Source organism: Lonchura striata, chromosome Z (assembly GCF_046129695.1).
Source record: "Lonchura striata isolate bLonStr1 chromosome Z, bLonStr1.mat, whole genome shotgun sequence".
NCBI lineage: Eukaryota > Metazoa > Chordata > Aves > Passeriformes > Estrildidae > Lonchura > Lonchura striata.
In genome coordinates this window covers 314,999-333,200 of record NC_134642.1, presented here as the reverse complement: position 1 = coordinate 333,200, position 18,202 = coordinate 314,999, and the positions used below count along the sequence as shown (strand labels likewise).

Below are 18,202 nucleotides of genomic sequence, written 5' to 3'. Positions count from 1 at the left end.
ACCATTTGAAAATTATTACTAATGTGTGTGGCCTGACCTGAAAGAAACACATCATTCAATAAAACTTAATATTAATCAGTGTGCGATGTATTTTATAATCTTGGCAGAGTGAAGGTGGCTAATTAAATGATATGGTTGGATCTCTGTTGGGGTGTGCCAATTAAAAGGGATTCTGGTGTGTTTCAAAGCATTCAGGTGAGCTCGTTACTCCAGCTTCTTGCTGTGGGGGAAGCTGAACACCTGCAAGCATGCTCAAGACAGGAATGCCCCAGGAGTCTTCCTGGGAATCACACAACAGTGGACAGGCTAAAGATTTTTAAGTCCTGCAGTTAGGAAAAAATGCAGTAGTCCTAGGAGCACAGGCAGGTTCCTGTCAGGATCTGTTCGCTACATGTAGGACCTGCTCTGTACCATGAAGTAGCTCCACTGCACCTACCACTGCAGGGAGTAATGTAAAAAGATTTGCACATGGAAATAACCTTGATTATGTGGCTCTGCCTTAGCTCCTCCCTTTAACTGGCTAGCAGATTTAGACTGAAATTATTTGGATTCCAAGTGGAATGCCATGCAAGTGAATTTCTGTGAGATACTGCAAGTGTGCATACCTAAGGGAGTTTCCTTCAGCAGAACATGTCCATCCATAGATGTTGCTGCAGTTCTGAACAGGATCTAATGGCTGAACATTAGAGTATACTCTGCACCAGCTTAGGCTACTTAGGGAGTTTAGCTAACTGATTTGCTGATGCTTATTGGTTGTAGGTAGATTTTTTCCCATGATAAGCCCATTAGGTAACATTCAATCTAAGATCCAGTAGACCTTGCAAAAACCTGGTGGTTTTGATACTGGAAAAGCAAGCACGTAAGAAGGTGACAAGACAAAGCAATTGGATGAGGGACAGAGAATAGGTTGGGAGAATGAGGCTAAAATAGAAATTGAAAAAGAAAGAGAATAAAGATAAAGTGATGTTCTCACTTTCGGCGTGTAAGGATTTTTGTCTTTATGGCCAAGTAAACTAAACCTTTTGCCATTCCCTTTCTCCCTCTGTCTGGTGCTTTTGCCCTGTTGCTGCCAAGTTTCCTCTCCATACAAGTCCTTTAGATGCTGTTTATCCTGGTAATTTACTAAAGGGAAGCAATTGTGATGTTCACAGAATGTCAAAATGCAGCTGCAGGGAGGTCGAGAGAGAATTATGGGTTCCCAGGTACTGCTATTCAAGTAGGGAAGCCGCTGGAGCTGCAGGAGCAGCTGGCATTGCCTGCTGCCGGTCAGGGTGTTTGTGTCTCCTCATGGAAACCTGCTCTGCTGAGTTGCAGGATCAAAAAAACAGTGCAAAGCACTGGAGGAAAAGAAGCTATTTTCATGTTCTTCTGTTTGAAAAGAACACTTAATAAATGTAGTTGTAAATGTTCTTTGTTGAAATATCCTTTTAAATCTTAATTCCACATTTTTGTAGTCCTTTCCATATGTCAAACAGGTGCTCTTCTTTATGAGGAGTTTGGTTGCGTCCTGTAGGGGTAGTGTTTCCTGGAGAAAGGCTCTGCATAGGCATTTATTACTAAGTACGTTGCTGCTTTTTCATTAGATGTTATGTCTTGAGAAGCTTGGATGAGAAATAATCTGACTTGTTTTCCTTCTTAGTGCTTGGCACTGTCTTTTTGCTGTAAAACTGCCATTATTGTGGGGGAGGAAGACAGGGAAATTAGATGAGATTGATATTTTTTTCTTGGAAGGAAAAAAATATCAATCTCATCTAACTTCCCTGTCTTTTCTTGGAAGGAAAAAAATATCTTCCTTTGGAAGGAAGGAAGAAAGAATAAAAATAAACACTTAGATTTTGCAAACAAGTAATAGGAAAAAAGGTTATTTGCAGCTTACTCCTCTTTCTAGTGTCCCATCTAATTGCTCCTGAAATCGTGTTTCCAATGAGTAAGTAGCTTCTTGTATACTCCTGTTACAAAGGTAGAATGTTTTGTTTAAAATAAGCAATGGTAGAACAGTCTTATCAGTGAAAATACATTCACTATAAAGTTCTTACCTTTCGGTAATGTTTTATTGCCATTAATATTCCTGTTAAAGGAATATTAACCTAAAGGAATATTCCTGCTAAAGGAGTATTAACCCTGACTCACTGACAGGTTTTCTGGCTGAATAAAACCCTCATCTACTTGCTGGGGGAAAAAGGTAGCATATCTGGGCTAATGAATGTTAGTATTTCTCTTAGTTATAGATAGGAGTATATAGCTCCCATGGAAACTGCATAGCTCATTTCCCTTCATACTCAGCGTATGTGTGTTTCTTTATTTTCCACCTCCACCATTTTTCCTTCTAACCCTTTTTTTTTTCTGAAACTTTGACTTTAAATGCAGGCAGGTGATGATTTTCACAAACTGTGTTTTATTTTGGTGTGGGTTGGAATGAGAGAACTGGAAGTTAATGCCACCTTAAGCCCAAAATAAAATGGTAAGCAAACGTGCTAAATGTCAGAATTTCACAGTAGATGCTTCTTGTTCTACTGTAATCAGTTACAATTAAACATTTTCTGTACTTGTTGAAATAGCAGAGCAGGGGCCTTAACTAAGAGCATTATTGGCATGTTGGGTTAGTAAACGGGTCTGGCAGCTTGCTGCAAAATCAGAAAGATCTCTGAGCTGAGACTGGAATGTTGTGTGGCTCTTCTGTGGCATCACATCCCAGTTTCCTTCAGAAGTCCTGCAAGCCAAAGGCTTTGGAAGGACTGTGAAACCTCTAAATGTTTCTGTTACTGGAATAAGAAGTTCTGGTTTGCTGTTTTCTTACGTAATCAAATAATGCTCCAGATTCTCCACTATTGTATTACAGCTTGTTAATACATGGATAGCCAAAGAGAGATGTGGGGAACAGTACTGAGCCCAGTAAATGTGGCACTTATTGCTGGTCAGAGGGTTTTGCCTTCATCTGAACTTAAGACAAAGTTAACACCCCAGAACAATTCTGGTCAGCCCGAGGCTGTGAGTCCCCCACTTTTGGGCATTTCTTGGTCAATTAAGACCAAGTATTTGGCATTTCAAAGTGGATATTTCTGTGTCTCAATATAGCCTTGCTGCGTACCAAAGGCTCTAAGCAGGTGCCAGTTTGAAATCCCTGTAGACAGCTGAACTCAGGTAGAGGCTTGCAGGAGAGCAAGTACATCTACCCATGCTGAACACTACTGTAGTGGGCTGGCAGGAGTGCCAGTGGAACCTGCATTGCAGTGATGGCATGCTTTCTTTGCTTAACATGCTGTGTATTTAATGGTTTGCATTTTGCCATCTTGCTGCGTCAGGACATTGGAGAACTCTGTTTGTGTGGAGGACTCTGCGCAAACACACCAGGCCACAGTGCTTCCAGTGCATTTATTTCAGGATTTCTTCATGCGTATGGTAGTAAATAATTTATAATGCAGATCTGGAGATCTTTTTTTGGTCAATATTCTTGCAGAGTGTACACATCAGTACATATGCCAGACTCTTAGAACATTCCTAAAAACATGCAAATACATGTTCAAAAACATACTGATGTTATGAAGGAGTCTTGGATTTGATTTTAAATCTTTGCAAGTCACTGGTGAGGTTCACAAGTCCCAGGCCACAAGAGACAGTAGCAATAACTTGATTCTGGAGTTGTATGTAGGCCCCTTGCACTATTAAGGTAGTCTGGGAAGGCACCCAAATAATATTTCTGTAAAGCATGTGTATCTCCCGTGGTCAGTAGTGTAGGAAGGAGCTTTGTAGCCCAGAATGCCAGTCAGTCTGGCTACCAGCACGTGCCAGCTTTGTCAGCAGGTCTTGTGTTTGTACTTGCCTACTGCATTGGGTCCCATCCCAGTTACGAAATTTAACCTTTATTTGCTGTATTGCAGTGTTTGAGACACAAGACGTTATGTAGAGCTGAACCAAACCTTTTGTCTCATCTATTCTGGTTTATCATTTAGAAGACATGCAATATCTGCCAGATGCTGCTTCCTAACCAGTGCAGTTTTGCATCACACCAGAGAATTCATCAGCATAAATCTCCATACACGTGTCCTGAATGTGGAGCAATCTGCAGATCTGTCCACTTCCAGACCCATGTCACTAAGAACTGCCTGCATTATACCCGAAGAGTTGGGTTTCGGTCAGTATAATGATTCCTTTTGCTGTAAATTTTTGTATAATTTATGGTTTTTAAAGTGGTTTTCCATTTTCATAAGCACTGTTTGGACCATAGCAGCTTCATGGGTTTAAGATGGTCATGGCGATAGTACTATTAGTACTGAAATTTTGGAATAAATACATTAGGATTCTGCTTTGTTTTGAGCATCCACTTTTGTATATGATTAAATCAGAATATTAGCTGGTGTAACACAGATTCAGGACTTCATGGTTTATAAAGTCTAGAGAATTCAGATGCATTATCTTAATTTCAGGTTTTCAAAAACCTTGAGTTTTTTTCAATACATTGAATTTTAGATTGTTCTTTCTGGTAGAATAGTCATTGTCAGTACTTCCAGAATGTATGGTTGAGATGTTGATGGGCATACTGCACCTGTCTGGTTGTTCTTCTTTCTGTGGCAAGTCAAGATTCCTTATAACTTTAAATCACTTGGAAATTGCCTTTCTCAAACAACCTTGTTGTTTGGTTCTCCTCTGTTGTTCTTCACTTTCCCTTTGACTTTTACATTTCCCTGTAATGGCAACTCACTGAGAAAATGGGGAGCAGAGGCATTTCATAGAAGTGTTTAATTTTGAAAGACTGAGAAAATGCTTTCTGTTAGCATTTTCCTTGCACTTGAATGGCAGGCAGCACAGCAAGAAATCAGAAGAGCCACCTGTACCCCGAGCTTTGCTTAGCACTCCAAAAACACGTCCACTTCACCATGTCTGCCTGGAAAAAGGCCATTCTAAATCTTCCACCCTTAAGGTGCCACAGTTCATTTTCCAGGATGGCTGTGCAGTCGTCCCCTAAGGGAAGAAAGCATTTTTACTGCATCAAGCCTCTGCTTTCAGCTTGAATTCATGGCCTGACATTAACTCTAAGCTCTTTTCATTTCTTTGGGTTCTTTTACCCTTTTCTCTCAAGCAGTAGCCTGTCTAGTCCTGCATTTCCTCCATCTGCTTCCTGCACTTCCCCCTGCTCTTCCCTCTAATGTATGTCCCTTGGGTTTGTACACAGTATCGCCTCTAGGGACTCCTGGCCTTTCCCAGTAACACCAGCAGAATCCCCTTCACTGGGAATCTCAGTCACTAAACTTTTCAAGATGTCTCATAAACATCTCCTGTCACATCGAATCAGAATTTCTTGATCTGGTGAGAATAAACCAAAGTCACCCAGGCAAGCAACAGCAGTCTCTGGGAATGTTACTGTCTCCCTCCTTAGCCTCCTCAGCCTCTCCTTAGAACTGCAGTGCTTTTGCCTAAGGAGCAGCATAGATTGTCCTGCCTCTCCAAAGGGCCTCTGCCAAGCAGTTCCCTTTGACTCCAGTGATTTAGGCTAGTTGTCTGCACTGAATCAGCTGAAAACTTCAGCCTGAAGTTTCACTGCATCCTGCCATGGTGAAAGCAAGCAGCTGTTGGAACAGTCCCCAAGAGGAACACTTGGTCCTTAGGAACTGTGTAATATACAATGGTGGATGCTGAGGCTCAGTTGTTGTGTGCCATCACTAGAGAATAAAGTCAAGCCGTGGCACAGGGAGGTGAAAATGCCACCCTGCTCTCCAGAGGGACACCTCAGGAGTAGATGTGTTACTGAGTGCATCACATGCACTCAGTATGAGCACAGAAACTCTTAAGAGAGTCAAAAAAGACCAGAATAATCTGCTTTAGAGAATATATTGGTAAGCAGAGACTACATGGGTATAAAGTCAATGAATATCATTAAGATTATAAATTAAATGCCCAGAAAAAGAAAGGATGACATTTCATAAAATTCAAGAGCGATAAATTTTAAAAGTAAAATGGGATCCTTGAATTCAATAAATTTTAAAAGTAAAATGGGATCCTTGAATTCAATGTAGAACTGTATTTCCTACTTTATTGCTATCATCAGGGCAGTAAAACTACTGAAAAGTTAAACTGACATTTATGTGACAACAATTATACTGCCATGATAGATGCTAAAATTAAAATTCTGGAAGGGTGGAGGCCTTCTCCGTTTGAAGAGCTTTTAAAAGTCCTACTGCAAAATACTGATCAATAAAAAATTGTCTCATTTGACAGGTAATTGCTGATTGCACTATGTTCTTGGACTGATTTGGGAGCATTTGCTACTGGAGATGTAGGGCATTAAAGGGGATCATTGTGTATGAAAATTCTTATGTTCTAATATTAATTCAATTTTTAATCATTTCATTTTAGAATAGATGCAGAAAGGTCACAAATTTTCGACACAGCAGAAGTATGTTTTTGAAAAATATTTTCTGAATTCCAATATGATACGTTGATCTGATAGTAGGGATTTGGTTTAGTTTTCCTGAGTTTCAATCTGAGTGCTGATTTGATTACATGTACAGAAAATCATTACCAGTATATCTTCATTAAATCTAAATGAGGGAAATATTTTCCTTACTGGTTTTCCATTTGGTGGTTGTTTCTAAATTGCTTTGGTGTACTTTAAACAATGCCCTGCATGTGATAAAAATGCATTCTGGAAAATCTCTTTCCAAATTTGCAGAGGATTTAAGCATTTTTTTTTGCAATCAATAGAGTATTTGTCTATCCACCTTTCTATCTGTTCTATTGTAATAGCATAAAAACGTTTTTCAAATTACAGTGAAAGAAATTTCTTTCCCCTTACTTTGTGATCCACAAATCACTGGTTATGTTGATTTTTCTGGGGTTGTTTAAGTTGACAGAGTAATGTAGTTTTATCCACTTGCTATCCATGTGTGTTTCTCTCTTCCCTTTGCTTGAAAGTCCATGTTGATTATGTCCAGCACTGCTCAGGGCAGGCTGCACTGACTCTCCTCCGCTCTCTCCGCAGCTGCGTGCACTGCAATGTTGTGTACTCCGACGTGGCGGCACTCAAGTCTCATATTCAAGGCTGTCACTGTGAAGTCTTTTACAAGTGTCCTATCTGTCCCATGGCATTTAAATCTGCTCCCAGCACACACTCCCATGCCTACACACAACACCCGGGTATCAAGATAGGCGAACCGAAGTAAGCAAAATTCATCTTCTACTGCATTTGTTTGCATTTGAATGACCCATGAAATTGCATGCTGCCCTGTGCTTGCAGGACACCTCTTACAGCCACCAGTGTTGTGGTGTTTGTCAGCCTGCTGGTAATGTGGGATTTGTGTAGTGCTTTCATGACTTTTCAGCTCGTAGTTCATTGGGCAAAGGTGATATTTCTCTGAATGCACTAAGAGGTATTTAAGCACTGCATGCCACAAGAGAGTGATTGTAGAATGTAATTATACAAATTATTTGGACAGGTGGCCAGTGTTGCTCATTCTAATGTTTTAATCTGCTTAGCTCATCTGCATTTTTACTGTGAATTAAACTAATGTGATTCCAAAAACAGCTGCTAAGACTAATCAGTGCTTACGCAGTGATTTTCTTAATGTGGTTGAAAAGTTGAGAAAAGGTGATTTTATCTGTTTTATATAAGCTTTTTTTCCAATAGGTAATCTCTTTCTGGCTTTACTGTAACTAGGAAAGTTGCCCATGAAGGTGGTAGTTTGCTGAAGGTGGTGACACAGGGTACAAGTAGGACTTGTTTTCAGGGTCTTTTCTTAAAGCTCTTGGACAGTGGGAGGCTCTGCTGAAGGCAGCAAGTGCTGTTGTGTGTGCAGACTCCTTCAGCCCTCAGGTGTGAGCCTCTCTGATCACCCCTTCTCCTCCATCTGCCTCTTCCTCACTGCTAGAGTGCACTGTTGAGAGCAAACAGGCATTGATCTCCATGTTTTCTCCAGGGCGTGCACAGTGCACCAGCATGGTAACAACTTGCAGGCTCAAGAAGTGTCATGTGATGTAATAACCAGTGTTCCTAAAAGTTCAGTTTCTCACTGTTTCTTCTAACATATTAACAGGAGATATTTTTCTTTGTTTGCACTTCCATCAAAGCAAAATGGCAACAAACTTACCATGTCTGATTACCAAATGGAAGTAATTTCTGCCTTGTGGGAAATTATGCATTGTTTTAATTCAGGATGGTATCATCAGTCAGGGGCTGTGAGATACCAACATATAAAACTTTCTTCAGGTTCCCATAGATTTGTCATTAGACAAATTTAACAGATTAAGATCACTGTAAGATGCTACACATATGAAAAGTGAACTGTGCTTGGATCTTCCAAATTTCTGATCACGTTCAGGAATTAAGTATTTTGCATTAGTTTTTTTCCACATAGATGCACTTATAATATTCCTTTACTAATTTACTTTGATTATAAAAAAAAAATAAATTTTATTATATACTACTGTAATAAGTCACAGAATCCATAGCTGAGCACTCCTCTTAAGAAGTGGTGTTTCCTTTAAATTTGCCATTTTTAATCACAATGCTGCCTTAAATGCATGCAAAGTGACTGGTGGGATTTTTCCAGCCCTTGCAGTGCTCAGAGTTCTTGGCTTGCCTAGTTCTGAGCAGAGCTGACAGGTTGTATTTGAGGCAATACATTCACATTTGGGTTGTCTGTGCTGCATCATGGGCAACCAGGCTGCGTGACAGGCACCCATTGCAAGCCTCATTCCTGACCCCAGGGGTGTGGCACAGTCCAAGGACACTGGCCACGGCTTCAGCAGTGCTTCATGGCTTCTGAGGGACTCTGTAGTAGGCCACACTCCTCTGTTTACAGAATTGGGCTTCTGGGGAATCAGGCTGCCCGCCCCTGGCATTTATTTGAACTGTGTGATTTATAATTACATTACGAACAGTTGCTGCAGAACAGATGCACTAAACTACTTGGTGTATGAAAAATGACTTTTATATGCAGGGATTCTCACTGGGATGAAATTAGATTATTTTACTATAGGGAAATGGAGGGCTGTCTTGTCTTTCAACTCTGGAAAACTTTCTCCTGTAACATACTCTAAGCTCTGGTTTCCCAGAAAACCACAGAGGTGATCTTTTTTCAGTAAATAGTGTCTAGGAATGGCACTAATATATTTTTCATGGCTGATCTCTTTTTGAATACCGGAGGAATTCTTATTTATCAAGCCAAATTATGGATATTTAGGATACTATTGGTAAAAAGTGTATTATCCCATAAGTTCCTTTTTTCAAGAAAAAAATTTGGGAAGGAGGAATACTATCCTCTGGTGCAGAGGCTTTGCAAATGCTAAATGTCTTTTATGTGACTGAAAGCATTTTCCTGTGAGATAACACTTGTATTTATTACAAGATAATACATGAATTTGCTAAACAGATTTTTGGGAAGGCTGTGTGCCTGCTTTGTTGTGTACTGTGGGGCAGGAGCAGCCTGGGAGTGGGATGGGACGGGGTGGGACGGGGTGGGGTGGGATAGGGTGGGATGGGATGGGATGGGATGGGATGGGATGGGATGGGATGGGATGGGATGGGATGGGATGGGATGGGATGGGATGGGATGGGATGGGATGGGATGGGATGAACCGCCTGACTTATTCCAGCATCCCTGTAAATGACATCCTGAGGAAGCACAACTGCCTTTAAGCTTTGAACAGCATTTTAGGCAGTTGCATGGTAAACACTACTTCAATTAAATTAAAGAAAAACAAAACCAGTGAACATGGTTGCATGGTTAAGGATTGAAAATCATGTTTTTGCTGTGTCTGAAGGAAATACTCCAGGAGTGTATAGTCATAACTCATACTGTGAGGTGTGTTGGTATGAATTTAAGTGAGTACAGTCTTTGCCCAGAACTTGTCTGAAATTCGGATCTTTACCAGATAGTTCTGCTTCTGTGAAGGCAGAGTAAAGTACTTTAGCTGCCACAGAAAATACAGAGATGTAGCTTGTGGTGTTTTTAGAGAGTTACAGTTTTTATATGTGATAAATTGAGATAGAATTTCTACATATCTCCAGATCTGCAGTGAAGGATTCACCACAGAAAGCAGGACAATAGTACATTGATCATCAGAGGATGCTGTGTAAATAATACATTTATCTTAGCATGTGTGAGAAACTGGCACTCCTTGACAGCACAAAAACAGTCTTTCCCAGTTAACATGAAGAAGTGTATTGTTTTTCATTTGGAGTTACAGGACAGCTTGGACATGGAAGCAATGCCCAGGTTCTTGTAATCCCAGTGCAGAGTGATCCCTAGAGCTCTGGAACAATGCACTATCAATGATAATTAACTTAGAGGGGTGTAGAAAGCACTGGGAACATTTATGTGGCTAATGAGAAGATTTAGCACTTTAGCAGACAGGAGGGTTTGAGGGTTGTTTTTTTAAGTGGAAGTTACTCTTAAGGATGGGAAGTGCCTGTTGCATACTGAGCACCTGTGATTGGGCTTCTTTTAACTAAACTTTCTCTGCAGCACTATAGATTGCATGGCTTAGATTTCTCTCTCATCTCATGATCTGTGGTTAGAAAACTGCTGTAAGAACAGGAGGCTGGGGAACCGATGTTCAAAAGTCACATGTGCTCCAAGAAAGGAAGCATTTGGTGGTGTCTCTACATTTCTGTGACAGATTCATCAAGGCTTGGAATGGCAGATCAAGGAAATCCCGTCCTGTGCTGTTGGAGCTTCAGGGCATTGACAGAGTCTAGGTCTGGCATTCAGGAGCATCAAAGCCATGAACATTGCCAAAAATGTATTTATCTTGAAGCATGTTGCTAACTACAATTGAATTAATCACTCCTTACAATATACTGCATATACAGTATACAGGTTTGTAACCTGGAGCCAGGGATATTATCCTTTATCTACAGTGTGAGTTCAGAAACTGAAGGCATTGAACTGTCAGAGTATCCTGAGCAGATGTTGTTGTTGTATATGTAACTGGCACATGCTGTTGTTTTCATTGGCTTCTTGTTTGCACTTTCAATTTTTTTTCTATTTTCTGTTTCTTCTACTGCTCCCATATTTTGAAATTGAAGGATGTTTTGAATTAGTTTAACTTTTTTTCAGGCAGTGTGAAATGATTGCTTAAACATGTCAGATCTTATCTGCGATGAGAAAAAAAGTTAACGTCATGATTCTTGCAAATAGATCATCAACATGACTGATATTGTTTATTGTGCTTCTGTTTTCAGAATAATATATAAATGCTCTATGTGTGACACTGTGTTTACTCTGCAACCTTTGCTCTATCGCCACTTTGATCAGCACATTGAAAACCAGAAGGTGTCTGTTTTCAAGTGTCCAGACTGTTCTCTTCTATATGCACAGAAACAGCTTATGATGGATCATATCAAGGTGTGTAGGCATCTTCTCTTGTTTCCTTCATGATACCATTTGTCATGCAATATATGCTGTGAGAACATACTGTGAAAAGGCACAGAGTAACAAGACTGCTGAGAGAGATGTTAATAATTCTGAGAGAGTAATCTGTCAATGATGTTCTCAAATGTTAAAATTTTATATTTTGTTTGGTCTTCAGCATATCTGTGATGACTCAGTTTTTTCTGTTAGAATGTTGATTTTGGTATACTGGGAAAATCTCAGCAAGCCAAATCCTAACAAATACTGAGTTACTTATAGTGTTCTAAGTATAATTTCAATTGTTAGGAGCTGAGATTGCTGAGTGCATCACAAAATCAAACCTTTGCTGTTCAGAATTCACCAGGAAGCAGTATGTTGGTAGATGTAGAGGTTACCTGTGTTATGTGAACTTGAACATGTGTGCTTTGAAAAAAACTCCAGCGGATTTCCACAGAACACCATTAAGAGCTAATGATTCACTGTGATCCATGTAAGTCCTGATTGGAAGGATCAGCAGCCCCCTGGCTATCATTTGTTAGCTGTGTGTTTGACACAGACTGTTATCTCATGTCATACAGACCAAAGCTGAGGTTTTTCCTTATTAATCCCTGGTGCCTGAACACAGAATGGGACTGTGGAGGCTGCTGCGCTTCTCTGGCAGTGACACAATTTCTGAATACTATTCCTCTACTGCACGGTGTAACACCAGACATCTTTTTTTGGCTGCTAAAAACATCATTTTTCATTTTAGTCCCAACTATGGCACTTGTAACCACAGAAGTCTCTGAAGTAATGTTGAAAATAAGGTCATAAGTCTTGAAAAAAAACAGGTGGTCTTAAAGCCAGTCTTCAACTTGAGGAGGAGACTGAGAGAAAGGCTGAGCCAAGATGTTCAGAAATATAAGGACTGGATATTTTCTTTGCTTCTGAACTAGTAGCACTAGTTCTTGCATGTTTACTGCAAGATATCTTAGATGCTCCTCTCATGCAGCAATGCAAAACTGATCTGTCTGCAGTTAGAGCCAGAAGCTATCTTTACAGAAATTGGGGTGCTCAGCATCTCACATTTCAAAGATATGCTCAGTTACTTGGGCATTACTTAACTTCTTTGGCTTTAGTGTTCCATGCCAGTATTTGAACTTTCAACCAGTGGGGTTTTAGTACGATTCACTATAAATGATTCAGACATTTTTGAGACTAAAATTAGAGGATTAGACAATACATGTGCAGTAGTACTATTGCTGGTTTTGCATTTAGGATGTGTGTGTAGCAGCAGGGACTGGACCAAAGCAGTGTAAATTGGAATTCAGTTAAGGGGAACTGAAAAAAACAGTAACAAGTTATAAATAAAAGCAGAAAATTATTCAGGGAGAGGATAAAAGCACAAGAGGACTCAGGGAGAGTCTGAGTGCCAGTCAGAGGCAAAGCTCAGCTGCACAGAAAGTAATGGTTTGGTACGGCTAGACATAAACCATCAAGGCAGAGACAGACCTGGATGAAAGTAGGACAGAAAGGGACAGAAGGAAGCTCAGGAGGAGATTATTTAAAGCTACAGAAAATAACCCAGAATAATTCCTGCAGATGTCAATATTTCTTGATGGCAAAATGTATGTATTATTTTCTTGTAATGACTCACTGCAAAAAAATTTCCAGCAGCCAGTGAGAGCAGATGGTGAAGCACTGATCTGGCCTGGCCTGGAGCTGTAATGCTCCCTGTTTGGGCAGCACTAGGACTCCATACTATGCTTTAATGCTCTTGGTGTAGTTTCAAATAAGAAATGAAATTTCAAGTACTGTATTTACAAGACATTTGGAAAGTTGAACACTGACATTTTACATGCTGACAGATTAGGCTGCAATAGAATCTCCAGGTCAGCTTCAGATGCCTGAGAGTACAGGAACCTCATTTCCTGCTCCTCTGTGCAGATACTAAAGCACAGTATTAGTACCTCCTCCATTACTACCCACCTGCACTTTGCTCTTAGCTGTTGATCCTGTGCACTTTACTTTTTATTAACCATTATGGGGGGTTAATCATTGGCTTTTCTGGTATTTAAAAGCTGTTAAATCAGAGAATGTGTTCTACTGATGAAGTTGATATTTGCTCTAGAGCCAGTGGGTAGTTGCAAGAGCCGAAGTATTTACAAAAGAACTTGTTGCTGGAGTATCACATTGATACTCCTATATTCCCAGAATCAAGAAGGTTATAGAAAGGTTCAGTAGGTGAGAGGATAAGAACACTGTCCTGGTAAAGGAAAGCCTTTCAGACATGGGACCTCAGCTGTGGGTCCCTGTTCAGCAGTGGATTAGCTCTGGTCTGCAGTCATCCCTTCTGGCCCAAACCCTCCTCATTCTTGCTGTGTCCACGTCCACGTGTGGAACTCAGACACACAGCTGAAGCCCTGCAGCCCTTTCTGAACAAGTCTCTTTGGTGGAAGGCTCAGGTCACACCAGCGCACTTACACTGGTTCCGAAATGGAGAATGGGGGAAGGAGGAGTTCTTCCCTTCTTACTGACCATTGACTTAAAGTGCAGACATAAGTCTCTGAGGAAAGCTTCCCACCCAGGAGCTTCAGGGGCTGGAGAACAGCCATTCAGACCCCTCTGATCTGCTGTGGGGCCCTGTCTGCCCCACACACCTTGCCCCACACCTACCTAGCAATGTAGCCCTAAATGAGAGTAAAGCAGGGCTTAACTTCAGCCTCAGTGTAAAATGTTAATAAATTACATAGCCACGTGATGTTTCCAGAGTTGCCTTATCTTATTTACCAATATGGCAAGTCAACATTTGGTCAGTAAAAACACCTTTCCTTCTTGGAAATCTCTAGTCACATCTGGAATGAGGGTGCTCAACTAACATGTCAGCTAAGCAAAGCAAGAAATTAAGCTTAACATGAAGTATTTCTTGAACCCCTTTTTCCTCCCTTAGGTTGCTAAACCGCAACTTAAACTTACCCTCCAAAGGAAGTCTCTTATTTTTTTGTGAAAATACCTACATACGGTGTCAGTTATTGTTAGGTCATGCTAGGTCTTGCCTTTACTTAATCTTGTTCCTTTACAAATGTGATCTGATGATAACAGCATGCCAAACAAGTAACTGAAGGCTATTGGTTGAGTACAACTGTGTATGTCTGTGTCATTTTTTTACCTTTTTTTCTCTCTCTTTTATTGTAGTCTATGCATGGAACTTTGAAAAGTGTTGAGGGGCCACCAAACCTGGGGATAAACCTGCCTCTCAGTACTAAACCCACAACTCAAAACTCAGCCAGTCACAAAGAGGACACAAAATCTGTTAATGGAACAGAAAAGTTGGAGAAGAAATCTCCTTCTCCCATAAAGAAAGCAGAACCTAAAAAAGTCACTAGTCCTGGCTGGACGTGTTGGGAGTGTGACAGGCTGTTCACTCAGAGAGACGTTTACATCTCCCACATGAGGAAAGAACATGGAAAGGTAATGGAATATATTCAGTACAAAAAGGTGAATTAAATCTGAAGTATTTGTTTCTAAATTTCTTTTGTGTTTTTGAAGATAATTTCTTTAAGTCCCAGCATTATTATTCACTATTCTTATATCTACTTCATCTTTTTTGCTTCAGCTGCTTAGTTTTTTTCAGTTTCTACATCATTCCACTGAGAAAATCAACTATAAGCTTGTTAATTCAGTACTGAAATTTTTTCAAGATGGAAAGAGCGAGATATATTGCTGTATTTCATCCAAGCCATCTAATCTGTTCCAGGTTCTTATTTCTTCTTTGTGTCTTCTCAATTCCCTCTCTTCACGGTGGTGTGGTGAACGTGGCAGCGCTGGGCTTGGGCTAACAGCTGGACCCAATCTTAAAGATCTTTTCCAACTTAAACAATTTGATTGTGTTCTCTTCTGAAGCTCAGTGCCTGTTAGCCTCAGGGAGTGGAGACTCAATCATGTTTTACTCATCCAGTGAGTGCCAACTGGTGTTTCATTTAAAGGTAGACACATTCCACAGTTGAGCTGTTGCTCTAATGTGACATTTAAGAGTTCGGCTGAGTTAACAAGTTGAATTTTGTATTTAGAGCACCTGAATTTGAGATATCTTACTTAAAATGGATTGAAAGTGAAATGTGGGAATGTTGCATCCTCATGTCAGCAGAGAGACTGTTTGATGTTCTTCCTGTGTTCAGTAGCATTTCCATTTAAATGAACTTAAAAAGACTGGCAGTCAGGAAGGCAATAGTGACCCTGCTTAGCTGTGAGAGCAGGCTCCAGCCCCTTGATGACATGCGGCAGCCACCTGCCAAGCCAGTCTTCACCTTTGCTGTGTGCTGGTGTTAATGCTCTCTTTCCTCAGCTGGGAACCAGGGAGCTAAACTGATGTACTGTGCTGCACTTCAGCAAAAGAGCAGGACTGGGAGGGATAATAGGCTGATTTTGTCTAAGTGGAGGAGAACCACTCTGAGTGAAAAATCCGTAGTTTTCAGGATCCTAATGTGCTGTAATAAATGATTGCACATTTCCAGAGGTTTCTATTACAGTTATTATCTCTAAAGCTGTTCCGCAAATTATTTTATTCTGTTTATAAGCGTTTTATGGAAAAGCTGAAAATGCTGCACTACTGAGTGTCATCTTCAATTTTCTTAGGACAACTTCAAGCAAATAGCACCCCAGCATCATTGCCTCCAGTAACTCCCGCCCCATTCCTTCAGCTTCCTGCTGCCCAAATATTAACTCAGCAGAGCTTTTACTGGCAATCAGAAATGTGTTTAAGACTGAATACATTGTACATTTATGCAATTCTTAAAAACAAAGCAGCACAACCTCTCAGTAAAACTCTCACTTCAGAGTGAACTAGAGAGCGATATTCAGTCTGATTCCATCCACAGCAGAGTAGCAAGGGCATGTAAAAGAAGGTTAGTAGCATATCAATAATGCTTTAAAAATATTAGCTCTAAATCTGTGTCTTTCTCTCTCTGATGTTTATGTGCAATGTTACCTCAAGAATAGCCCTTATTATGAAATATTAGATAATTGTTGCACTCAAATCCTGGCCATCTGCTAGCTCCTTGGACTTTGTGTGCAGGTGTGTTTCTGTTAAAGGGCAGATGTTTTTTAAGTAGGAATTACCTACTCCAGCTTAGTCATTGATCACCCTCTTCTGTCAAGATGAGATGCTGTACAACAGATCATGCTGCACTTTGTTACAGAACTAATTTTTCAGTTCTTTTTGGTTTGGCTGCCATTGCAGAAACTAATGCATCCAAAATCCTGTTTGGATCTCTAGCTGAAGTCTCCCCAAGGCATTTAGAACAAGTGTGGGGTCACAACTGGCTACCCCACATAGTGCCCCCAGGTCCTGCTGAGTATCATCCTCGTCCTGCTTTTCTGATCATGGGCTTGATGCTTCTGCTCACTGCCACACAGCTACAGTGTGCGACTGCTCCAGCCCTTCTCAGTTTCTTCCTTTACTTTTTCCTTCCACTTGGCCAGCTGCAACATCAGTCCCACAGAAATCCCTGAACAGATAGCCATCAAATTGGCATCAGATCATGCCGCTCATTTCGTCATGCCTTTCCTGAACCCTGTTAGTGTGTCAGTGTCTGTGAGATTCAAGTCCTTCTTCTGTGCTCTTCACCACTCCCTGTATGTGGCTGAGGAGCTCCTAGTCAGCAGCTGGGGACATGGTTTGGTGGGAAGGCAACCCCCTCATCCTGCTGCCTTTATTGATCCAGAAATAGTCCTCCGATCTTCCCTGTTTCTTTGGTGGAAGAAATTTTCTTCATCCACTGTCCATGACACCAGTTTACAGCTAGAGACAGGTGTGTGTGTGTGTGTGTGTGTGTGTGTGTGTGTGTGTGTGTGTGTGTGTGTGTGTGTGTAGCTCATGGGGGCCACACTGCTTTGAAAGAGGTCCAGCTCTGACTTGTACAGTGTTGTTGAAGGCGGGGTGTACGTGAAGTACAGTACCAAAAACAGGTAAGTGATGTTTCTTTCCTATTCGTCAGAAGGTTCAACACATGCACCACTTTTACTGAGCTTTTAAAATTAAATTCTTTCTCTTTTTTTTTGAAGCAAATGAAGAAACATCCTTGTCGGCAATGTGACAAATCTTTCAGTTCATCCCACAGTTTATGTCGGCACAATCGTATCAAGCACAAAGGCATTAGGAAGGTTTATACATGCTCGTAAGTTCTGGTTTTATTTTCTTTAGAAATGGAATACAAAAACCATTCTTAGTTGAACATCTTTCTTTAATTGTGGAAAAGCCAGTGTCCCGTCATTTCAGATGCCCAGGACAGGCCAAATTAATTACCTATCCTGCCTGCAGAAACGTGTCAGGTTCCTGAAAGTGCAGTGTGTAAAGTCTAGAATCTGAAAGTTGGCTGAGAGGAGCGTTCACAGTTCCACTTTGGAAAACCTGGTTTTCAGGAGTCTCTCACATACACAGCCACTCTTCCAATCTACAAAAGACACTTCTTAAGTATGACACTTGAATGTTTGTGTGTGTGTGTGTATCTGCAGGCATTGCCCAGATTCGAGACGTACTTTTACCAAGAGGTTGATGTTGGAAAAACATATTCAGTTGATGCATGGCATTAAAGACCCTGATGTGAAAGAAATGACTGAATCTACCAATATGGAAGAAAGGGAAGTAAAAGAAGACACAAAGGTAATGACTTAGAAGACTCATTCAGTCACTGAGAATGTTTTTTCTTCGGTATATATTCAGGATCTTTAAATAAATACAAGTACTTCCATGCCATAAGTGCCTCATCTTCTGTGAAGCAGAACCTCAAAAGGATTGTTTATCAGAGTTGTTTTAAAATTTGCTAAGGGAAAGGTTTTGACATTTGCAAGTCACAAATAGTTACGAAAAGAACTGC

The 18,202-nt window shown here is 40.6% G+C and overlaps 1 protein-coding gene across 6 annotated transcripts in view; it reads left to right on the top strand.

The window, feature by feature from the left end:
• Window positions 1–18,202, top strand: part of ZNF532 (zinc finger protein 532) — a 32,926-nt gene that overhangs the window by 12,393 nt on the left and 2,331 nt on the right. For all 6 annotated transcript variants that reach the window (XM_021545341.2, XM_077789974.1, XM_021545339.3 and 3 more), the window contains 6 exons: window positions 3,951–4,132; window positions 6,977–7,153; window positions 11,180–11,342; window positions 14,523–14,798; window positions 17,391–17,503; window positions 17,841–17,988. In XM_021545341.2, the coding sequence (XP_021401016.1) occupies window positions 3,951–4,132; window positions 6,977–7,153; window positions 11,180–11,342; window positions 14,523–14,798; window positions 17,391–17,503; window positions 17,841–17,988 (1,059 nt within the window). The remainder of the gene's footprint in view (window positions 1–3,950; window positions 4,133–6,976; window positions 7,154–11,179; window positions 11,343–14,522; window positions 14,799–17,390; window positions 17,504–17,840; window positions 17,989–18,202) is intronic.